Source organism: Rutilus rutilus (assembly GCF_951802725.1).
Source record: "Rutilus rutilus genome assembly, chromosome: 1".
In the NCBI taxonomy this organism is placed as follows: Eukaryota; Metazoa; Chordata; class Actinopteri; order Cypriniformes; family Leuciscidae; genus Rutilus; species Rutilus rutilus.
The window spans coordinates 22,640,599-22,666,826 of NC_140209.1; the positions used below are offsets into that span (position 1 = coordinate 22,640,599).

Here is a 26,228-nt window from a genome sequence, read left to right on the forward strand (position 1 = left end):
TGTTATAAAAGAAATGCGTCGTGACATATTTGCGTGATGACGTAAGGAACCGATGAATGTTTTTTTTTTTTTACCGGTTCTTTTTTAACCGGTTCCCATTAAAAGTTTTCGAGAGATTTCCTCATGTAATGTTAACTATTTCATATGCAAACATGTCAGCCAATCACGGCAGTGGGCGTTTACACTGAAGTCTCACAGCGGTGGGTGTTTACGCTGCAGTCTCACAGCAGCCAATCACAGCAGTGGGTGTTTACACTAAAGTCACACACAGACACGCCCCTTCAAACAGAGTGTTCAAATCAGAGGCTAAAATCAGGGTAGGACAAATGCCTTTTATTTCTAAATTATGACTATTCTTGATGTAAAAAATCATACTAACATTATAAGGGCACCCCAAGAAACATTATAAAATAATAAAATAATCCAGTTCATGACCTATGAACTTTGATGTTTGTTAACCGTTCATTGTTAGTTCATGTTAGCTCAGGTTCCTTCCATTAACTAACATTAATACGACTTTTGATTTTAATAATGTATTTCTAAATGTAGAAATTAACTAAGATTAATAAATGCTTTAGTGTTACCAAATTTTTACATTAAAATGATAAAATGTACATACTTTTGTTTTCTTTGGTATATTTACCTCAGTTGTTAAAGTGCCAATAAAATAGAGATTTAAAACACTACTAACAATCTCAGCTAAAGTGCAAGTTATATGATTATGACTTTATAAAGGTGAGTGTGTGTCCTAGAAGAGGCTAATCTTGTCTTTGGTTTAGACGTTAATGATTTAGAAGTTAATCTAATCATGATGGTATAAACTCAACTTTAATTGTAGGAAATTCTTCCTTCTCAGAGACAAAACTAGAGAAATTGACCAATCGCTGCTCTGTGTCCTGCACAGATGGAGAATTACAAGATTTAACATTCACACTGCATATTTCAAGAAAATGTAATAGTTTTCAAAAATTAATAATGTGCATTTCTTAGTTTTGATGGATAATAGAATTAAAGAGGACAATGATTAGAGGAAAACCGAACTGGAAAAAGATCAGTGAAATCACTTCACACACTTATTCCAAACATCTGAGGTTTATTCTGCATTTTCTGTCTCACTCATATTTACATCCATTTGAGAAAGAAAGAAAGAAAGAAAGAAAGAAAGAAAGAAAGAAAGAAAGAAAGAAAGAAAGAAAGAAAGAAAGAAAGAAAGAAAAGCAGGAAAACACTTAATAGTGAAAAGAAAATGAAAATAGAAACTACATTGCTTCATTGAAAACTGCAGGTATGGTAAAGTTTTCAGCCCGGTGAACACATGTAACATGTTTAAGGCATCTCCGTCATGAACTAGTTGCTCCTGTGGTTTATTACGCAGCAGTTTATAATCTAGATACTTCATGATGTCAATAAATCTTCACGATACCCTGAAATACACATGTAGAAAGTGCCGAGAGGAGTGTTTGTGTGTATGAATGGCACGTCATTATGACTGATAATTTCATTTCATGTTTATTTATGTAGCACATTTAATGCAACAGCTGTTGCCCAAAGTGCTTCACAATCTCTAAAAAACACACACAAAAAAAAAAAAAATAAATAAAAAATAAAAATCAAATGCACAAATCATAGACAAGGTAATGATCAAACACCCATCATGAAGATGCCCGGGAAGCTTTTAGCAGATGTGCTTTTAACATGGCCTTAAATTTCGGTAGAGATTTGACTGACCTCGTAGAAAGAGGGAGATCATTCCAACGTTTGAAAACACAGGAAAACACTGTCGCCCTTATGTTTGAATTTTGTTCTGACAACACAAAGAAGATTTTGATTTTCAGATCTCAAAGATCTAGATGGATTATAAAATGCCAGCATACTTGAAAGACAAGAAGGGGCAAAATTGTATAACGCCTTAAAAACAAGTGACAGGATCTTATATCTAAGGGAGAGCGAGGAACAAAGTAACGCTTTTTGACTGTCTCAGTTTGTGTAAATCTACTACTAATTTCACACGTGTCTAGTACAATTATGTGGTTTTGTTTTATTAATACAGTATATACCCCGAAAGAATGGAAGTGAAATGTGACAACATGCCCCATAGGTGGGGCACATTGTAACATGACCATATGACAGCTTAAAATCTGATCAAACTAAAATATTTTCTCAATAAAATACAATTATGAACTTTTTCATATAAAATAATGGCATTTTTTAAAAATTAAATATAAACTCATTTTTGAGTTTTGACTACGAACACCGGAAAACACAGCTATACAACATAGTTCAAAACATATTAATAATTAGTAATTTCTGAACATTGATTCTCAGTCTTTATTCACATTTTTCTCATGTTTTCTCAATAGAATAAAAGTCTAGAATATAATAGCATATTTCTAATAGAAATTGTAACGCAGTGTGACAACATGCCCCGCCTGCACAACTGGGATTTAAACCCGGCTAGTGTCTTCTGCTAGTTAGAAAAGCATTAAAGAACTATCTCAACTGTTAAATAACATATTGAAGATTAAAATAATATCAGATTTGTCTAATAAACACAAAAAATAGAGATGAAAAATTAACTTAAGAAATTAACTTTAGCTATGGTTTAATAAATGTCTATGGATATCTTCTGAAATTTGGCGCATTTAATTTTTTCTCTATATAGTGTTGATATGGCGACTAGTGAATACACTAAGTTTCGTCATGCGTGGAAAGTATTTAAAACAAGTGTGTTACAACTAGCCCTGCATTAGGTTGTGCCCCGCTCACCCCTAATTCTATCTCGAACCGGCAACCATTTCAACGATTTTAAAATTGGAGTAATTGACTCTTTTGACAGACTTATTCTTGCGGCAGCATTCTGTATTTTCTGAAGAGACGCCAATGCTTTGTTGTCGATTCCAAAGTAAAGATAACTACAGCACAGTCCATTCATGAGAAGACAACTGCATAGATTGCTATCTCAAAGTCAACAGTCGATAAAAAAGGTTTAGTTTTGGCTAAGAGATGAAGGTAAAAGAAACTAGATATGACAACCGAGTTTATTTGTTTGTCCATTTTTAAATCGGTGTCCGGAGCAAACTGAGATTGATAATCGTCAGTCAGTCTGATAAACCCTCAGGAGTGTGTGTGTGAGACGCTCCACATGAACAGCAGTTTCAGCCTGAGTTTAGATCAAACCACTGATTCTCAAACTGTGGTACGCAACATAATTCTTATTCTTTACATTTCATTTGATTAGAAAATTGAAATTGAAAATTTGATTAGATTTGGAATACATCTGTGTATATGTGTAAGTCTTGCGTTTACAATATGCATGGGATCTGAACAGTCCATGTTTTAGAGTTGTGCGCTCGTGCATCTAAATGATAGTCTGTTTAAAGCTGTGTGTGTGTGTGTGTGTGTGTGTCAGAATTCGTCATCTGTGTAACACTGCTGTTCCTCATGTTGTGTGTGTGTGTGTGTGTGTGTGTGTCAGAACTCATCGTCTGTGTAACACTGCTGCTCCTCATGTAGTGTGTGTGTGTGTGTGTGTGTGTGTCAGAACTCGTCGTCTGTGTAACACTGCTGCTCCTCATGTAGTGTGTGTGTGTGTGTGTGTGTGTGTGTTAGAACTCGTCGTCTGAGCTGAGCAGCAGTGTTTTCTCGTTGCTGCAGCTGTCGGAGCGTCTCACTGGTTCTCCTCGGCTCTGCTGTGTGTACTGCTGGTACGCCGGAGAGAAGTTGTGGATGGCGTCCTGCAGCATGTCTCCTGGGTTCATGGTCTCCTTCAGACTGCTGGAGATGCTCATGGGAGCACAGCGACCTGACACACACACACACACACACACACACACAGATTTACCATTGAAACACAAAGCTGGTGTGGTAAAAATATATAGCAGAAGGACTAATCAGATAAGCAACAGTGCAGTAATTTACTAAACTCCTGCACTGTATCAAAGTTATGAACAAATGTTCTTCCAGTAACATTAGCAGAACGTTTGTTCAAAGTCATCTGGGCCCGGTTTCCCAAAGCGTTCTTATCTCTAAGTAGTTCTTAACCTATTCCTTAACCTCTCTCTTAACCTTATGGGACGGTTCCCGAAACGTTCGTACGCTAAGTATATCTTTTGTAAGTCACACTTTCGTAAGGTTGGTCTGGACCATTCGTAGCTCTCTCTTAGCGTTGTTGCAGGTCTAAATGAATATAATTCTGAAGTTTTAATACACCCAGACAGTATTAAATTAGGCTAATTCAAGTGTTTTCATGCAAAGAATAAAATTGTCATTACTCTGATTGTTGTTCGATTTTTAATTATATTAATATACAATATTATTAATTGAATTAAAACGCTCTTTTAAAGGCCAGTGAAAGCATAGGCTACTGTCAGTTAAGTCCTATTCGGACGCTAATATTGTTTCTCATGGGCTCGTCCGGTATTTTAAACATTTACAGGGGTAAGTCGGTGATTTTAGTGCCGTCCGAATCCATAATATCAGTGGCCAAATTAATTTTGGCCCTGGCCAAATTAGTACCTTCTGTTTTTTGACAAACAGGTCGTGTGGTAATTTAATTGCCGTCTGAATCCACATCTCCGAGTTTACAAGAGATTCAAAATTCACGGTTTAAATCCTTTTTGATCACTGCCGAGCACCGTACGCAAGATGTAAACTTTTATTACTGAAATGCTGAAAAGTATTTACACAAGAACAATATTTCATCGCAGCTCCACCTCAGCGAACAAAAATGGGAAAGAAAAGGCGGCACGTAAATTTTTGAAAAGGTTATTGTGGCAGCAATAGGCTATATGTTACAATTTTAAAATATGTAGGCTACGCTTTTATAGGCTATTATAGTTTGAATTATTTTTTATAATATCCAATAATCATAATAAATTGAAATTTCAACTATTTCTGAAGTGCTTCTTTTATAAAGATGACCGCTTTTTCACATAAACAGCCCCCTGTACGAGAGAATAACTGATTCTCGAGCCATCGATTTCAAACAATTCAGCACCATTGGCACGGACAGCGCCTGGTCACGTCCCACGTAAGAAGGTATATCTTAAGCGGCTTCCTAAGGTATAGTTCGGGGAACACACTTAGGAACATAAACAAATTTGGTAAGATATATCTTTCGAGTCTTCTTAGCAGGCTAAGAGTGAGCGTTATCGGGAAACCGGGCCCTGGTCTTTAATAATGTTCTCAAAACGTTAGCACAAAAACAATATTTTTACATCATTTATGGAACTTTTTTCCTCACACATTTTAATTTGACGTTTGTTTAACGTGTTTTACGTTGTTCATTGAACATCCAAAGGTAATATTGTAATAATGTTTGGAGAATGATGAAATTCTAAATGGTTGTTCTATTGTGAACAATATCAGAAACTTGTGTTATTAGCACTTCTTGTGTTTATTGCCTCTTTTATGATAAATCGCTCGTATTCCTCAATTTAAGTTACTTTAGATAAAAGCATCTGCTAAATGAATAGATGTGAATGTAATCTGTATCCTAAAATGCAAAGCCATTGAGTTTAATTCCCAGTGTGATGCATGAACAGTAAATTATGTCAGCCATAACATTTAATAATTTCACTCATTATTTGGTCAAACTGTAAAAAAAAAAAAAAAAAGTTTGAGTCTAAGAAAAGATGCTATCGAATTACTTATATTTAAGATGCCATCGAAATCCACTAATTACTTATATTTAGTAAGTTTATTGTAAATTTTAACATGTTTAACATGCCATTTTTAGGGTTAAGGTTAGATCTCACATTATTGAGCGTTTCATTGGACACACATCTGTAAGTGGACAAATAAGTTCATCAGTATTTAATATTCTAGATAGTCAGTGTAGAGATGAACAGCATGATATCACACCATCATAAAATGAACAAAATACAATGAAAATACGTATAGACTACACAGTAAACCTACCGTACTGGCCATAGACAGGAACACAACCTGAGAGAGACAGAGATGGACACACAGTGATGATAGAGAGGAAGAAAAAGAGGAAGATCAGTTCAGAGACATTCAGAGTCTGAGACATAAAGGTATTTCAGCTTAATAAATGTGCGAAATCTTCAACGCCACGGCGAAAGAAATCATGTTTTATCTGAGCGAAAGTCACAACTGTGAAACTGAAAAATACTCAAAAGAATCAGAATCAAAACTGAATCAGAATCGAAATCAAATTTTGAGTTAGTCTAAACTAACTTAAACTAAACTAACTAAATGTGTCTCTACAAATGTGATCTCGCATGTTTCTGAACATATAAATGTGGTTTATCCGATCCCACAAGGTCCCTTCACTCCTGTATTTAACGCTGTGATCGTATCTCCAGAGATGCTGATCTGTAATTCCTGTTCAGTGATTGGCTGCTCAGTGATTGGCTGCTCAGTGATTGGCAGCTCAGTGATTGGCAGCTCAGTGATTGGCTGTTCGGTGATTGGCTGCTCAGTGCTGTTGTGTTTGTTACCCTGAATATCGAGTCTCTTGTCCATGTAGACCTTGTACGTGAACGCGTGTCTGAGCGCAAGAGCGGCGAAAAACATCTCGATGCAGATGATGAAGTTCTGGTAACCGGCGGCAACAGTCCCCTCCCCCACAGTGACATCAGGAGAGTTGATGCGAGGAATCGCGCCGCACTTCTCCAGAATCGCCAACAGCATCCCTACATCACACAACATCATGCAGTTTTATATAACAGCACTTGTTATTGTTACTGTTTTTTAATCTTTCATTTTGTTTTTAACATAATTTGATATGAATATGAACAGCTGATTGTAAAAATAATGCATGTTACAAAACAATTCTAGTTTTTCGCACAACATTTAGATGTATATTTTGTTTCAATTTGAGATATTTATATTTAAGAGTTATATTCAATAATATTTACAAATATTTTGTTTAATATCTTATAGCAACAACAGCAGCATCCTGCATCACACAAGGAGGAACCGTTTTTGATCATCATTTATGAAATACTATTGCTGTAATAAAATGTTCTTTAAAATGTACATCATTTCCTGTCTTATTTAAAAAATATATATTTTTATTAAGTTGCGTAAAAATGTATTGTAAAAATATTTATACATTTTTTTTACACAATATTTTGATTCATAATTTGTCTTGACATTTAAATTGAAGAGATTATTATGATTATATTTAAGAAAATATATTCATGTTGTTTCAACAATACTATTTTATTTAGATTAACATCTAATAATTGTATCATCTTATTTATGAATTATATATTTATATATGAATTAATATTATATATTATGAATACTATATTAAGAATTATATTTATGTTTCAACAGTAAAATTTCAATTATACTTGTAATATTTATTAATATTCATTTACTTATTAATTTTTTTGGATAAGTTTGAAAAGTCACTTTTTTATTGTATTATTAAAAACAAAATCGTATTCTGTTTAATTAACATGCTTTATTATACATCCAGTGGCTCGTAATGATGTGACTGAAAATGTAGCCTAGTGTAGATAGTGTTTTTAAGTTCTAGATGAAAAGTGCATTACATTCAGCAGAGAATTCATCCTGATTTAATGAGGAAATCATCACATAATATCCTGACAAAAATTGCACAATCTTTAAACTTTTCTCCAACATTGAAGATTTACATCAAAGATAAAAAACAACACTTGAAAAGCTACACTCAATGCTGCGCTTGATTTAAGCGCTATGGGAACGCTTGTGTGTTAAAAAGAGTATGCCAGAAGTCCCCGGATGATCTACTATTCCGGTTGGATATTCGAAGTGTGGATCCGTGCTCACTATAACAGCTAATATTACCCACAATCCACTGCGCTTTGGAGGAGGAACTACAAAAATGAGTGAAAAAGTGTTAAAAAACTACAAAACATGGCGGATACGCGCGACCGACGGTTAAGCAGAGGTTTAGATAAAAGGTTTGAGTGACTAATCAAAGTTTAACCTGCTAAAAAATATATATATATATACATTTAATGTTATCCGTGTTATATTTCATCTGCAAAAACAATGTGGACTTTTATAAAGATCCGTTTGGCTTTTAAATGCATCATTCTGCATTACTATGAGGAGAGTCTCCGCATGAAAGACCCGCGACTGCAGACTGCAGTGTTTCTGCATTTCTCTCCGATACGGCAGGAAATAAAATGAAATGTGGAGGATTTTTAACTGTGACGAGATGATTGACAGGCCAGTTTACTGTGAGGATGTGACAGAGAGCAACCGTTAAAGACGCAATTGTATATGGCGTGATAGTCTGTCCCAAAGCTTGTCTACTTTTTGCTACACACTCAAAAGTATGCACTTTTTCTTCACAAAAAGAGTAGGCCTACATACTTTTAGGGCGTAGTATCTAAGCAGGCGAACTGAGACGCAGCAATACTGTGACGTGTGTGTGCCTCTCAAGCTCTCAAAAACTCTCTGTTTCCTCTGATAGGAGTTAGCTTTTGCTAGGCAGTGCGCTGAACAACCTCTCTCTTTTTCCTCTACACTTTGACAAGTGCCAAATGAGAAGTGAAAGAAAATGACTGATTTACAAAACAAACGGTGTGTGCCTCCGTGTTCACGTCCTATGGCTGAATCAGACACACACTAATGCTGTTTTTGTTTGTCCTTCTGCCTGACTTCTGAAGCGTGCCTCGGCTTCGGCTCGGGTAGAGGACGTCTCTGATCTCGTGAGTTCGCTATCTCCGAGCGTTCCTCTCGTGATGATAAAAGGAGAACTGCGATCGCTCGTGCGGTGGACAGATTACACTGGTCACAGCAAAAAGAGTCCCCCTCAAAGTTTATAAATAAAGATTGTAAATATGTAATATATATACACTACTGGTCAAAAGTTTTAGATCGGTAAGATTTGTAATGTTTTTAAAAGAAGTCTCTTCTGCTCACCAGGGCTGCATTTATTTGATTACAAATACAAACAAAAACAGTCATATTGTGAAATATTATTACAATTTATTACATGGCTTGGTTGAATTCTAATGTAGAATGCGGTCTGTTATTTCTTGATAACAGACCGCTGCTAAGTATAACACACCGTTGCCATGAAAAACAGAGCGTTGCTATGGACACAGGATTCTTTCTAACCGTAGAGACGGAACGGACTATTTTCTTTAGCGGAAGCAATACAATCGTTTTTAAATCAATAAACTCCTTTTTAAATCAATATTTTGTGTCAAATTATTGATTTATTTGGTAGGTAGGTAGCCACGTAATAAGCGGGATAATGTAGGGCGAGGCAGTTGTTATAGCGAATACAACCCCTTCAGGCTGATTCAAGACCCCGACGCTTTGCACAACTGCCTCACTCTACATTATCCCTTACTCAAAACAGCTGTTTTGTTCTATGTGAATATACAGTAAAGTGTAATTTATTCCTGTGATCAAAGCTGAATTTTCATCATCATTACTCCAGTCTTCAGCAGTGTTGTGGGTAACGCGTTACAAAGTAACGCGTTAGAGTACTCTAATTACCTTTTTCGTGAAATGTGTAACTTAACGCGTTAGTTTCTTGCGTTAAGTAATCAGTAACTTCGTTATTTATTTTTTTAAGTAATCCGTTATTTTAAGGAAAGGAAAATCCCGACTGCAGCCTGCTTTTTGTCAGACAGTAGGCTTATTAGGTCTACTTTGCCACCTGCGGGTATATCAGCGGAGCCGAAGCGCTGTGATCGTAAAGTCAATGGCTGTGATACGTCTGTGCCCTGCATGCGCCTGAGTCTGACCCTGTGTGTGTGTGTGTTTTTTTTTTTTTTTTTACTCCCGGCAAGATGGCAGAGAAGACAGCGTTTGGATTATGGAAGTACGCACATCATGTTGAATTTGTCAACGAAAAGGAAAAGAAAATGCACACTCTGCGTTGGTGAAAAGCTTCTGTCGACCGCCAAAAATTTAATTCGGTTTGTAATCATTTTTGTTTGACAGGCAGCTGTTAATTTCGGTTAGATCGTTGACTGGTTGTTCATTTCTAAATGGATTTAAATCTGCAAGCCTGTTTACCTCAGGTTGTGTTTACAAGTAAGCACACTTGATACACTTTGATAACTGCATTAGATTTAAAGGGGTGGTTTACTGCCTTTTTTCTTTGCTTGATTGTGTTTATGGGCTGCAATATAACATGTCTTCGTGTTTCGTTTGTCAAAAAACGCCTTATTTTTCATAAATTTCACCTTTATTGTAAGCCGCTTCCTCCTCTGTCATTTGAACGACCGGTTGACTTCCTGAGTCTATGAAACCACTCCCTCAGAAACAGGCAATGAGCTCAGATTGGTTAGTTCGGCCGGTGTGTTGTAATTGGCTAAACTGCGTCCGGAATCTTCACGCCCATTTCCTTTACGGGCGACAGTTGCATGTGCTCCTGGCCCGGTCAAATGTAATGGTGTCAATATTGCCTCATCAGTTTGAGCCAGAATCAGACCCAGAGAGCAGTGATGAAGAGAGTCAAGCAGAACCTCCGCAAACACGGCTCTTACTAAACGTTTCTGAATGGTATTTTTTTTTATTATTATTTTCTCAAAGAATTTCCATATGCTGTTACTTGAAAATGCTACTGCTGTTTGTTAGCTTTTGAGATACGCTTTCCCCTGATTAAACATTTAATATAACTGAATACATGACTGAGTAATACCGTTTTTTAAAGATATTGTTTTATTGATAGAATGAACAACCGTTTAACTATTCACAAAACTTACCGGTAGTTTACTCAGTTTGTCGTTTTCTTACATGATAACAGCAGCTGAAGTTTGCTGTTGCGATAATTTTTTGAAGTTTGTAACTTACACGTTTCTTATACACACAAAATAACATCGAACTAACTAGCTACTATAACCAAACAGCTTTTGGCATTGGTTTGCGTTCTTGATCAAATCAAAAAATTACGTCATAAAGTATACATGGAAAATACGTTTACAAAATTTGTAGCCTACTACAAATCCGGGTCCAAAATGTTTGTACGCATCTGTCATATACTAAAGCCAGCGCTGGCATTTTTTTACATCCTTGATAAAACTAAAACATTACGTCTTAAATTATACAGGCAAATACATTTAAAATGATTAAATCTTACTTGCAGGTTGTGGCCTCTGGTTTTAAAGCTGTAACTGCTTCATGTTGGAGTAATAGTTTCTTGTTGAATCCGACATTGAACTCGTGTAGATTCTGGAAGCTGTCTTCCGTAAAATGCGCAGCACAGAGAGCTAAAATACGATTGTAATTGTCAGGAACATAATCAAACTTAAATTTTAACCATTGTTGACGAACTACAGCGTCTGTAGGAAGCCTGAACACAGAAGACCTGACAGCTACAGCTCTCTCCACTATAACTCCTCTTCGACAGCAGAACATGTTCCGGAGGGAGGGTTGATGTAAATGTATGGGTTAGTTACGTATAAAACCCGGGAAGTATCTCGTTGTAGTCCCATTCGAGTCGTTTTTGTAGGCATTAAACTTCCTGATTTTTAAAAGACAATATCTCCGCTTACGTTGAACTTTCAGCGCAGCAACTTAGCAGATACTGTTCATGCACCAACAGCAAAATTACACAGTATTTAAAATGAAAAAAGTGAAATAGCAATCAACCACCCCTTTAAAGAAAAAATCAGGAGTTATCTTGTATGGTGCTCATATACAGTAGCCTAGGCTACCCGGGCTGGGTAGGTGCGAATTTTGATTAATATGTTCTGTGATAATAAATAAATAAATAAATAAAACGCCATGTGGAATAGCCTATTGCTGACTGTCTTTACTGTTATTGTTATCCTGCAGTGTTAATTTAGTCGGATGACTGACGTTATTCATTGTCAGGAGTCACGACTTCTAGGTGCATTTAAAGGGGCCGGGGGCTGTGTCTGTCATGTGTGAGCCGCTGCAAACGGCTTTTAATTTTTGGTAACGCATGAGTACTCTAACGCGTTACCTTTATGAATAGATAACGCTGTAACGTAACTGATTACTTTTAATTGATGGTAACGTTGTAACCTAATTAACTACTTTCCAAAGTAACTATACCCAACACTGGTCTTCAGTGTCACATGATCCTTCAGAAATCATTCTAATATGAGGATTTGATGCTCAAGAAACATTTCTGATTATTATCAGTGTTGAAAAACAGTTATTTACATTTTTATTTCATGATGCTATGATGAATAGAAAGTTCAAAAGAACAACATTTATCTGAAATGGAAAGCTTTTGTAACATTAAACACTACCCTTCAAAAGTTTGGGGGAAAGAAATAAAATAAATCAACACTTTTATTCATCAAGGATGAGTTAAACTGATCAAACTTTGCAGTAAAGACATTTATAATGTTAGAAAATATTCTATTTAAAATAAATGCTGTTCTTTTGAACTTTCTATTCATCAAAGAATTTCGGAAAAAAAAAATTACACAACTGTTTTCAACATTCATAATAATAATGAATGTTTCTTAAGCATCAAATCATCATATTAGAATAATTTCTGAAGGATCATGTGACACTGAAGACTGGAGTAATGATGCTGAAAATTCAGGTTTGATCACAGGAATAAATTACACTTTAAAATATATTAAAATAGAAAACAGTCATTTTAAATTGTCATAATAAATATAACATCAAATAAATGCAGCCTTGGTGAGCAGAAGAGACTTCTTTTAAAAGCATAAAAAATCTTACAGATCCAAAACTTTTGATCAGTAGTGTATATCGCGTGTCTTTGTGCCCTCGACGGCGACTCATTTGCCTATCTCGGGTGCGAAGGCACGCGATTATATGATGCTGCCTCAGATCGGAGAGACTATCTCTCCTCTGGGATTGCATTATCACATGCATCTTCAGCGGGACAGGCTGGTACTGGCAGGCTGATCTTATGAAAGACTTAAACACAGCCTGTCATCCAGACCGTGTTTGCTTGTCTGATTGATATATGGCTGCTACCCTGGTAATCCAGAGTTCTCGCGAGAGCACAAAGTTGAATTTGCTCTGTGAGTTACTCTGGTGTTGAGTAATGATGCTCATTAAATATGCCCCTTGATTTGAGCTGCACCAATCACACCAGGTTATCTGATATAGGCGGGCCAGAGGCGAGATGACGACAGCGCTGTGACGTCGAAGTCATTAGTAAACATTGCAAGATGGCTATGGATGAACACCAGTTGTTTGAAACGGCTTTGGCCGCTACACTGAACGAGTTAGACTTGGCTTTTTCTCTAAAAGAGGAACAGAAGACGCCGCTCGAATCGTTCCTTTGCAAGAAGGGCGTTTTTGCTGGTTTGCCGACCGGATACGGTAAGAGTCTAATCTACCAGTTAGCTCCGCTGGTAGCTAAGCGTATGGGGTTTATTGTTGTGATTGGTCGTAGTGTTATCCAATTGCGTGCAGTGAGATTTTCAAATGCATGCTTGGTGCCGCCCCTCGAGCTGGCCGATTTTCATTAGTCGACGCCAGACCATTAATCTTTCAGATTTAGGTCTGGATTTCCAGGCTAATATGGATGTATTTATTGCTGACGAATTAAATGATAATATGAGAAATCAGATGCTTATATTAATATATTGTCTGGCTGTTCTTTGGCCACATTTAATTCTGAGGAAATTCTGGGGAATTAAATATTGAAGAAAAATAAATAAATAACCGCGCCTCTGAGCACTTCTCTGGTTATGATGAAGCGTGTGAGAGGTTACTCGAGGTGTCCAGATTACAGACTGCTCTCCTTGAGGATCTCCATGACGTTGACTCGTTCATGGGGAAAACCTTATTCATATTCGCGCCCTCGACGTCAACTTATTAAGCCTTGGCATGGGGTGCATGTCTGTGATGCGGCAGGCTGGTCCTCTCCACACACGTTCATAAGATTTATAGTTTGGATGTTCACGCCACTCTGGGCTCTCATGTCCTTGAGTCGACATCACAAGCTCGCGTCTGAGACCTTCTTCGCGTTCTTGTGAGCACACCTACACACCCGTCAGGGGTCCAGACACCCACAGTGCGGCGGCATGGGTATTCTCGTTCCCGTAGCGCTTAAATCAGGTGCAGCATTGAGTCTAGCTTTTGAAAGGGTACGTCTCGGGTTACTTAACTGTAACCCTGTTCCCTGAAAAAGCGAGAACGAGATGCTGAGCTTTATTGCCGCACTATGGATGTCCCAGGACTGCTCTTCAGACAAAATGATACCTGTCGATCCACCTGTGGCACATCTAACTATAGCCTCTGACGCACGCACTCCAATGACATCACTGTCTGAGGCTATACAAGCTCAAAGTCAATTCCATTGATGTGTTACACACATATATTCACAGCTGGTCACACACACAAGCGTTCCCATAGCGCTTAAATAAAGCGCAGCATTGAGTGTAAAAGGGTCACAGTCAAGAAACCCGAGACATTATTTAGGACAAAACCCCAAATCAGCTGTCAGGTCACAGGTCAGTGCAGATGATGATGATGTGATGATGATAATGAAGACTCACTCACCCTGCCAGAAGGAGAGGAAGACGACGGATTTGACCATGAGGAACTTCAGCATGGGACCGTACGGCTCCAGGAGATCTCGAGTGGCGAAGTAGAAGAGGAAGAGAGCGTAGAGAGAGAGACTGACCGACACGTTATAGACGATCGTCACGTATAAATAGCCGCTGGCCGCGCTGCACACAGACACAGAGGATTTAGTACAACACTCATTCATGTGTGTGTGTGAGAGAGAGACAGAGATGATTTAATAAAAACACTCATTCATATGTGTGTGTGTGTGTGTGTGTGTGTGTGTGTGTGTACACACTTGAAGTCTCCGTCTCTGTATTTCCCGAAGGCCTGCAGGATCACTGTGAACATGGCCATCAGCGGCTTCACCACACAGAACTGCAGCGTCGCCTGAGACACACATACACACACACACACATTTATTCGAGAACTCGTTCAGAACACACTGACTTCTGTCAAGAACATCTTCTCAACTTGTCATTTGAATATATTCATTTTCTTAAGGTCATAAAGGAAAAAGGCCTAATTAAAAGCAGGGTTTTATACATATATAAATAAATAAAAACACTTTATTAAGTAGTTTGAAAAAAATAAATATATATATATATTATGAAAATGAAAAAAATAAGATGTTTCATTATTTTTAATAAAATGGTGCTTGTATGGTACATTTGATCAGTTTGTCAAGAAAACCATAAAACAGGAACTGCTGTTTGAAACCTCAGGTAAATCTCATGATAATAATGTTTCGAAAAATTGACTATCTGTAAAAATACTTTTTTTCTTATTTTTTGGAAAATAACATTTACGTGCCCAAACTATTCTTTTTCGTTTGTACATTGATTGTACATTGATGCATTTTACATTGAGTCATTAAATTGAATGTAAAGATTCAATATGTTTTTAATGTAACAGATTACATGCCACCTAAACTCGGCACAAGCGTTTAAAAAAGATTTGCGAGATTTTGAAAAGTATCTTGATGCAAATTAAGATTGTATCAATTATATTGTATTTGTCATTGAACCATACAAGATATTCGTTCAAAAATGCTGATTCATCCAGCAAGGAAACAAATGAAGTCTTTATGAGTGATTTACTGAAATACTCATTCAAACAGATTTTTTGTTTTTTTATTTGTCATTTAATTTAATTTAATTTAATGTTTTTTAATAGATTGCAGAAATGAACATTTTGTCAGAATCTCTAGTTAATTAAATGCTAAAATTGTTTAGTCCATTCAGAATAGTGGGAGATTCATGATCTCTGTATTTGAAACAAAAACCTGTTTTCATTTTCTCCAGAATTATGCAGCTCTATTATTTGTGATTGACGAACAATGTGTGTGTGTGTGTGTGTGTGTGTGTGTGTGTGTGTGTGTCTGTGTCTGTGTCTGATACCTGTTTGCAGAAGCGCAGGAAGCCGATGGAGTAAGTCCTGCCCCATAGACAACAAGTGCCATAAACACAGCTGGACCTGAACACACACACACACACACTTGAGAAACAGCTGATTTATCATCTGACAGAAACACAGAGAGAATCACTGAACTCACTGGATGGGTTTTCCTCTGATCTCGGCCATGATGGCGCTCTCGCCGCCCAGATACTCATAACACAAACTCAAGAAGTTATAGATCACGAACGCTGCAGAAAACACACACACACACAGAATCAGCACAGAAAACACAAATCACCATATCACAATTCATTCTCCACCACGGCAATGAGATTCAACAGAGAGCCGACAGAGATTGTGCTCACATTGGCCAAAGATCCCTAAAGTCTTGATCACAAAACTCAGTCAATATAAACTCATATAGGCTATTTCTCATCGAAGCTGTTCCACATTAGACATGACAAACATGACAATCGAAGCTGTTCCACATTAGAAATGTCAAACATGACAATCTGGGGCTCAGGTCAGGAAGCAGACAGACTGGCTTAACCGACTGTCTGCTAGCGGCCTCGCGTCACCAAGGTCAGATAAATCCTATCACATAGAGCCTCTTTCACCTAGCTATCATCATATAGAGACTGTGTCTGTTCCCCGAATTTGGAAATCCAAAAAACGTTTAAACCCAACTAAGGTTAAAAATTTAATTGATGTTCAACAAATAAAAAACAGCTATAATACAGATGAGCAAATGCTAAAGCTTGGGTTGCTGAATATTCGATCGCTTACTTCAAAAGCACTCGTTGTTAACGATATGATTTCAGATAATAACCTAGATGTGCTGTGTTTGACAGAAACCTGGCTAAAACCAAACGATTACATTACTTTAAATGAATCAACCCCGCAAGATTACTGTTATAAACATGAGCCTCGTCTGAAACGCAAAGGGGGTGGTGTTGCTGTAATCTATAGTAATAGTTTCAAAACCACTAAGAAATCAAGTTTTAAATATAATTCTTTTGAAGCATTGGTGCTTAATGTAAAAATCTATAGTGTAAACGATAAATCACGTTTGAGATTTGTGCTGGCTACTGTATACAGGCCACCAGGGCACCATACAGACTTTATCAAAGAATTTGCGGACTTTCTATCAGAATTAATATTGACTGCAGATAAATTACTAATTGTTGGTGATTTTAATATACACATCGATAATGAAAAAGATGCATTGGGATTGGCATTTAAAGACATTGTAAATTCAATTGGAGTTAGACAACACGTGTCAGGACCTACTCATCGTCGTAATCATACTCTAGATCTAATATTATCACATGGAATAGATGTGGATGCCGTTGAAATTCTGCAGCAGAGCGATGACATCTCAGATCATTATCTAGTCTCGTGTAATTTGCATTTAGCCAAGGCTGCAAAGCCGACTCCGTGTTTCAAATATGTGAGACCTATCACTTCTGCTACTAAAGATTGCTTTATTAATAATCTTCCTAATCAGTTTCATCATCTCAGCATCTCAGATAGCTTAGAAGAACTAGATATTACAACAGAAACGTTTAACTCTCTCTTTTCCAGCACTTTAGACACAGTTGCTCCGTTGCGCTTAAAGAAGATTAAAGAAAATAGTCCAACGCCGTGGTACAACGAGCACACTCGGGCCCTTAAGAGAGCAGCCAGAAAAATGGAGCGCAACTGGAAGAAAACAAAACTAGAGGTATTTCGCATTTCATGGAAAGAGAGTTCGATTGCATACAGAGAGGCTTTAAAAGCTGCTAGATCTGCTTATTTTTCAACCCTATTAGAAGAAAATAAACATAATCCTAGGTATTTATTTGAAACGGTGGCTAAACTAACGAAAAATAAAGCTTCAAGCACCGAAGTTTCCAAGCAGCACAGCAGTAATGACTATATGAACTTCTTCACTTATAAGATTGATAATATCAGGGACAAAATTATAACTATGCAACCGTCTACTACAGTATCGCATCAGGCAGTGCATTGTAGTCTCCCTGAGGAAAAATTTGATTCATTCATTGCTATAGGAGAGGAAGAATTTACTAAACTCATTAAATCATCTAAATCTACAACATGTATGTTAGACCCTATACCGACTAAGCTACTGAAAGAAATACTTCCAGAGGTCATAGATCCTCTTCTTAATATCATTAATTCGTCTTTGTCATTAGGATACGTACCAAAAAACTTTAAGCTGGCTTTGATTAAACCGCTTGTTAAAAAAACGCAACTTGATCCTTCAGAATTAGTCAATTACAGGCCGATCTCGAATCTACCTTTTCTGTCAAAGATATTAGAAAAGGCAGTATCCTCACAACTGTGTTCCTTTCTTGAAAGAAATGATATCTGCGAGGATTTCCAGTCCGGATTTAGACCGTACCATAGTACTGAGACAGCTCTCGTTAGAGTCACAAATGATTTGCTCTTATCATCCGATCGTGGTTGTATCTCTCTATTAGTGTTACTCGATCTTAGTGCTGCGTTTGACACCATCGACCACAACGTTCTTTTAAATAGATTAGAACATTATGTTGGCATTACGGGAAATGCACTAGCATGGTTTAAATCATACTTATCTGACCGTTATCAGTTTGTAGCAGTAAATGAAGAGATGTCTCATCGATCACAAGTTCAGTATGGCGTACCACAAGGCTCAGTACTAGGACCGCTGCTGTTCACTCTGTACATGCTACCCTTAGGAGATATCATTAGGAAACATGGCATTAGCTTTCACTGTTATGCCGATGATACTCAGCTCTATATTTCTTCAAAACCTAACGAAACTTATCAATTCACAAAATTAACGGAATGCATAGCGGATATAAAAAATTGGATGACTTGTAATTTCCTACTTCTAAATTCTGAAAAAACAGAGTTTCTAATTATTGGACAAAAAACTTCCTCACGTAATAACCTAGAATACTGTCTAACACTTGATGGCTGCTCTGTTAAGTCTTCGTCGTCGGTTAGGAACCTGGGTGTGCTCTTTGATACCAATCTTTCATTTGAAAGTCACGTGTCTAGTATCTGTAAAACTGCATTTTTCCATCTTAAAAATATATCTAAATTACGTCATATGCTCTCATTGACAAATGCGGAACAATTAGTTCATGCGTTCATGACCTCAAGGCTAGATTATTGTAATGCTCTACTAGGTGGTTGCCCTGCACGCTTAATAAACAAACTACAGCTGGTTCAAAACGCAGCAGCTCGAGTTCTTACCAGAACCAGGAAGTATGACCATATTAGCCCAGTTCTGTCAAAACTGCATTGGCTCCCTATTAAACATCGCATAAATTTTAAAATATTGCTTATTACTTACAAAGCACTGAATGGTTTAGCTCCGCAGTACTTGAGCGAGCTCTTAACGCATTATAGTCCGTCACGTCTATTACGATCTCAAAATTCCGGCCAGTTGATTATACCTAGAATATCAAAATCCACTGCTGGCGGTAGATCCTTTTCCTATTTAGCACCAAAACTCTGGAACAGTCTTCCTACCATTGTCCGGGAAGCAGACACACTCTGTCAGTTCAAAGCCAGATTAAAGACACATCTCTTTGACCTAGCTTTCACATAATACATTATAGACTTCTATAATTTAATGTTATGCTGCATAGATTAGGTCAGCCGGAACCGGGAACACTTCCCAAAAATCCTGATGTACTCGTTACATCATGAGAAGAATGGCATCTACGCTAATTTTAGTGTCTGTGTTTATCCCAAGGTTTTTCCTGCAGCCTGCCGGATCCGGGCCGTATCCAGATCTGACGAAGGACCTTCACCTGGACCGATGACAACGCAGTGCTGAAGTGCCAACTAGTCTCTCCCTATGGAGGATCCCACTACCACTCTACAGATAAGGCGTTGTCGGGAAAATTCGTCTTGCGGTCCTACCCCAAAGCAACAAATAAAATAAAATTCCTTATCAAAATTTATAAGGAAAGACAAGTATTTTGTTTAGGCTTGGCTTGTAGGGAATTCCAAACCTGCGTATATTCTAACGCACAAAACTATAGAACCCATTCTAAATGCGCATGTGACCGCCATCAGCGTTTCTCACAGGTTCGCGTTTAAAGTCTGTGTAGAGAGAATGGTGTCGTCTTAGCGGCCCCTAATTTAATAACAAATGATCATTGCGACGGAACCAAATCAATTAAAACTAACTTTAGATGGAAATAACTTAACTCTGCTGTAAAGCCGAAACAATCTCTGTTACCTTAAATTATACGCTTATCTCTGTAAAGCTGCTTTGAGACAATCTACATTGTTAAAAGCGCTATATAAATGAAGATGACTTGACTTGACTTGACATTAATCTTACAGCTCTACACTCTTACTGTATGACATCTAGAGAGTGTTAGGAGAAACAAAGCTAATTATTAACCTTTTATATCGATCAGGTCTAGACGTGACATGTTGTCATCTCAACATTTATCAGCTCAATATCACACACAACCTCCTGATAATGCTTCTACAGATCAGTTATACTGAGGCTGTTCATAGAAATAGACCTACAGTAATCATGATATATCCTTACTTGCCACTGTTGGTACAATACAACTGTGTTAATTTGGTTTTAGCTCGCTGATTTAATATAGAGAAGATCAGTGTGTTAGTCGACACTGACACTACAGAAAAACAAAACTCAAAGGAGAAGGGACTGTGAAAACATCATTATTATATTTCAAGCAAAGCATGACATCGGCTGATTTATATAGGATTGTGTGAAACACTGAAGTAGCCAATAAGAACGCAGAAATGCAGTTTGAATGTGAATTTAAGGAAATGGAATTCTGAAAGATTCCAAAAACACTTTACAATAAGCTCTCATTTGTTAACAGTAGTTCACACGTTAACTGACATTAACAATGAGCAATATACACTCACCTAAAGGATTATTAGGAACACCTGTTCAATTTCTCATTAATGCAATTATCTAATCAACCAATCACATGGCAGTTGCTTCAATGCATTTAGGGGTGTGGTCCTGGTCAAGACAATCTCCTGAAATCCAAACTGAATGTCAGAATGGGAAAGGTGAAAGGTGATTTAAGCAATTTTGAGCGTGGCATGGTTGTTGGTGCCAGACGGGCCGGTCTGAGTATTTCACAATCTGCTCAGTTACTGGGATTTTCACGCACAACCATTTCTAGGGTTTACAAAGAATGGTGTGAAAAGGGAAAAACATCCAGTATGCGACAGTCCTGTGGGCGAAAATGCCTTGTTGATGCTAGAGGTCAGAGGAGAATGGGCCGACTGATTCAAGCTGATAGAAGAGCAACTTTGACTGAAATAACCCCTCGTTACAACCGAGGTATGCAGCAAAGCATTTGTGAAGCCACAACACGCACAACCTGGCGGATGGGCTACAACAGCAGAAGACCCCACCGGGTACCACTCATCTCCACTACAAATAGGAAAAAGAGGCTACAATTTGCACGAGCTCACCAAAATTGGACAGTTGATGAGTCTCGATTTCTGTTGAGACATTTAGATGGTAGAGTCAGAATTTGGCGTAAACAGAATGAGAACATGGATCCATCATGCCTTGTTACCACTGTGCAGGCTGGTGGTGGTGGTGTAATGGTGTGGGGGATGTTTTCTTGGCACACTTTAGGCCCCTTAGTGCCAATTGGGCATCGTTTAAATGCCACGGCCTACCTGAGCATTGTTTCTGACCATGTCCATCCCTTTATGACCACCATGTACCCATCCTCTGATGGCTACTTCCAGCAGGATAATGCATCATGTCACAAAGCTCGAATCATTTCATATTGGTTTCTTGAACATGACAATGAGTTCACTGTACTAAAATGACCCCCACAGTCACCAGATCTCAACCCAATAGAGCATCTTTGGGATGTGGTGGAACGGGAGCTTCGTGCCCTGGATGTGCATCCCACAAATCTCCATCAACTGCAAGATGCTATCCTATCAATATGGGCCAACATTTCTAAAGAATGCGTTCAGCACCTTGTTGAATCAATGCCACGTAGAATTAAGGCAGTTCTGAAGGCGAAAGGGGGTCAAACACAGTATTAGTATGGTGTTCCTAATAATCCTTTAGGTGAGTGTATATTTGCAGCATTTATTATTATTTGCTAATATGTTAGATAATATATAGTTCACAGTGCTTTAACTAATGTTAACTGATACAACTTTGGATTTTAATAATGTATTAGTAAATGTTGAGATTAACATTTACTGAGATTAATAATTGCTCTATTGTTTATTAATAGTTCATGTTAATTAATGTAGTTATGTAGTTAACTAATGTTAACAAACAAAACCTTATTGTAAAGTGTTGCCAAAAAAATACTTGATGGCTGAACAAAAAAAAAAGTTTTAAATTATTTTACGTTTAAATAATTATTATATTCAATAAAAATATGTAAGGATTATTAAATTAAAACATGTAAGGATTATTCAATCATTCAATTAAAATACATAAGGATTATTCACTTGTTCAATTAAAATATGTAAGGATTATTCAATCATTCAATTAAAATACATAAGGATTATTCACTTGTTCAATTAAAATATGTAAGGATTATTCAATCATTTAATTATGTAAGGATTATTCAATTAAAATGTGTAAAGATTAATCAATTATTCAATTAAAATAAGTAACGATTTTTTTTTCAATTAAAATATGTAAGAATTATTCAACTATTCAATTAAAACATGTAAGGAATATTCAATCATTTAATTATGTAAGTATTATTCAATTAAAATATGTAAGGATTATTATTATTTTTTCAATTAAAATATGTAAGAATTATTCAATTAAAATATGTAAGGATTATTCAATCATTTAATTAAAATATGTAAGGATTAAATTATATTATTAAATTAAAATACGTAAAGATTAATCAATTGTTCAATTTAAATATGTAATTATTATTAAATTCAATTTGATGGAATTTTACTATTAATTGAAATGCATAAATCTTGAAAAAATGCTTAATTTTTTGAGTGTACAGCGCTTTATTCAATACAGCAGCTTGGCAGAAGTGAACAGGATGGTAATAACAGTGTTAATGTTGCAAAACTCATCAATTATGCAACAGCTTGCATGTCATCTGTAAAGCAGCTGTACAGAAGATAATAGCTTCATATTCAGCTCGAGTCTTGTTCTCTTCTGACAGTGTCAGTGCAGTCAAATCCATTTATTAGTTAGAGTAGACGTTTAAAAGGCCTCACAAACACACACACACACACACACACACACCTTCGTAGCAGTCTCGGACGGTGTCGAAGTACACGTAATACTCCTCGTTGGTGAAGAACAGCAGACTGAGCCACGAGTCGAAGGCGTAGATCGGCACGATGAAGAGGATGCGCACGATGTGCCGCTGCTCATTAGGAGTGTTATAATAACGCAGGTGCATGTAGATCTGAGACACACACACATTATGACAATTATTTTACATTTATTATCAGATTCTTCATTAAGTGCATGCATCACATATTGATGCTTTATTATATATACAACAATCATGGCAATAAATGACACATTTAAACTGAGCAGAAACACAGCTTCATGTCTGAGATAGAAGAGTTTGATATGCAAGTTAAACACGTGTGAAATAATTATAAACGCCTGTGTGTGTTTGTGTGTCAGTGGAGCAGGTTACGCTTTTATCACACACACACACACACACACACACACACACACACACACACACACACACACACACACACACACACACACACACACACACACACACACAGAGAGAGAGTTCTGAAAGCAGTTGCTATGCAACCACCTCTACTCTCTGATGTCATGCCACCTGTTGCCAGGGCAACTGCTCCTCCTCCTCCTCCTCCTCATCATCATCATCCTCGTTTATGACAGGAGTTCCCAACATTATGTCATCTGAACCTCCACAACTTCAAATACACCTGATATTTCATGTAATGTGAACGTTACAATAAATAGATCATGAGTTACACATCATGTTATTACCGCAAGTCATCAAAACCATCTAATCTACATTTTAACATAAGTGTTGCATATTAATTAAAAGAGAAAAATTATGCAATACACATATACAATTTTTTGCTTTTATTTTATATTGGTATTATTTATATATATTATATATACACAATATAGATATCATAATGTACTGTTCAACATATTATTGTAAGAATGTATTTATAGTATATATGATATTAAGAAAACTAATTATTGTATATTTATTTCATATTAATATATATATATATATATATATATATATATATATGTATATATATATTATATTTAAATAATATTTGTAATATATTAGTATTATAGTACGTAAATATATATACATATATATATATATATATATATATATATTATATATATATGCTTTAAAATTCATATTAATATTATTCAATACACAATAAATGTGTAAACATTCACTATATTCTTTCTATCTTATAATATATTATTATTACATTTATATTATATCAAATATATTACACAGACTTGTTCTATTCAATCTAAATAGATAAAATAAATGAAATTGAAATAAAATTAATTAATTGTAATGAATAATATACACATAAATATATAGTAAATCAAAACGTAATAAATCCCGTTGGTAAAGTCTGTTTAATGGAGGAGTCTAAGAGTCTAATGGTTGAGTGTATGCAGTAATGTAAGTATGTGTGTGTGTGTGTGTTTAACCTGTTGGCAGGTGAGCATCAGCGCCGTCCAGGTGAAGATCCCAGAGATGGTCTGAGCGGCTGCGGTCATGAGGAAGATGGGCGTCTCCACGGCGACCACTGGGGTTTCCCACGTCCGGTTGTGACCCTCAGGGGCCACCGTAACCACCCCGGGCCCCGGCGCCATGACAACCAGAGAGCCGTTTGATAGAGACACGTCCCTCCGCCACAGCAGAGCCATCTGCAGACGAGAGCCAATCAGAACACAGCAAACACCAGGGGGCGGAGTCAGTGCTAATAACAACAAACGACCACCAAAGCAACTCAATCATCTACAGTAAAGAGGTTCACTGTGTCAAACGACAGCATACACTGGGGGAATTATTAAATTACTCAAAAACTCTTTCCTAAAGCAATATGGATTTTGCACTTGGAACCATAATAATACCATGATACTCTTTGATTTAATAAATAAGCTTGAGATGATCCTCCTGCAGTGATGATAAAGCATCAATGACATCATCTGAACCCTGTGTGTGTGTGTGTGTGTGTGTGTGTGTGTGTGTGTGTGTGTGTGTGTGTGTGTGCGTGTGTGTGTGTGTCTTCCAGGAAGTAGACAGTCTCAGTGTTGCCATGTCAACCGGGTCTGGAGACAGCAGCATCACAAGCACAACACCACTGACCGAAACACTGATTGTATCTGAGCTCATGTTTCTGCTCTCACTGTCACGAGTCCATCTGAATACAACACACTGAAAGGTGAACAGATGAGCTGAGAGATTAATCTATTATTAGCCCAAAACTAACAATACAAAAATAAACTCAAACTATAGGCTATATGAAAAGATATGAATCAAACGTGACATCTAAATACCTCTTCAGTGTACATTAAGTAGCCTACCATCTCATTATTGTTTGATTTAGTGATTGTTAATGGTATAATTTATTTGAAAGTTACTTTATTTATAAGTTAGGCTACTGGAAATAAATTAAATAGCATCCGAAATTACATAAAAATCAAAACATCCATCCACACAATCTAAAAGGTAAGACATTTCAATAGTAGCCTATACTGAATGATCTTACTCTGATACAAGCTACACAATAGGCTACTTCTACGCCCATAAACGTGGTAATATCAAAGAATATTTTTGCAGTATCAATCTTTACGCATATAAAAAGGCTCTTAGTATTTTTAAATATCAGAATGAGATCAACTTAAAGATAGAGCGACCAGGCCTTCTTCAGTTTGACCGATAAACCTGTTTCTGTTCACCAGCTAACCGTTAAACAGCACTTACATTACTTCATCTCACTGATGAGTGTTTCCAGAAGATCTGATCACTGATACGCGGAAGATTATATCGGAGATCAGCGACTTTACAGTTAAAACACTTCTGTCTCTTTATTGATACTGATTTAAACGAGATCGAGCGCTTCTGCTGTTCGCGATCCGTTTGATGGATGAGGATGATGCGCGAGCGCTGCGGTGTGTCGCGTCGCGTGCGGATGCGCTGATGTTTTTCTACAGCTGACTCTGATTTCATCCAGATCTCCTTATCACACTCACGTTATTCAGAGTATCCCGCTCATCTGCAGCTCTCAGGTCGCGAAACCCCGCATGATGCTGTTCCGCGATGCGCTCCGTCCGTCCACTGACGCTCGCTCGCTCCCCGTGACGTCATCGGGACCGCAGC

General features: G+C 37.1%; 1 protein-coding gene across 1 annotated transcript; it reads right to left on the minus strand.

Annotated features, from left to right (window-relative positions):
- Window positions 1-981: 981 nt before the first annotated feature.
- tmem184bb.1 (transmembrane protein 184Bb, duplicate 1) lies at window positions 982-26,186 on the minus strand. Its single transcript, XM_084412196.1, has 10 exons — window positions 26,102-26,186; window positions 24,554-24,772; window positions 23,111-23,276; window positions 16,010-16,100; window positions 15,855-15,930; window positions 14,753-14,844; window positions 14,449-14,618; window positions 6,465-6,659; window positions 5,920-5,946; window positions 982-3,802 (listed from the first exon to the last, which is right to left on the minus strand). The coding sequence occupies exons 2-10, from the start codon at window positions 24,770-24,772 to the stop codon at window positions 3,606-3,608; spliced, it is 1,233 nt and encodes a 410-aa protein (XP_084268322.1). The 5' UTR covers window positions 26,102-26,186; the 3' UTR covers window positions 982-3,605.
- Between the last annotated feature and the right edge of the window lie 42 nt (window positions 26,187-26,228).

Coding starts and splice junctions, on each gene's coding strand:
- tmem184bb.1 (XM_084412196.1), bottom strand. CDS start 24,772: ATGGCTCTGCTGTGGCGGAGGGACGTGTCTCTATCAAACGGCTCTCTG. Junction 23,277..24,553: donor TGATGCTCACCTGCCAACAG/GTTAAACACACA, acceptor TGTGTGTCTCAG/ATCTACATGCACCTGCGTTA. Junction 6,660..14,448: donor CTTCCTCTCCTTCTGGCAGG/GTGAGTGAGTCT, acceptor TGTGTGATGTAG/GGATGCTGTTGGCGATTCTG.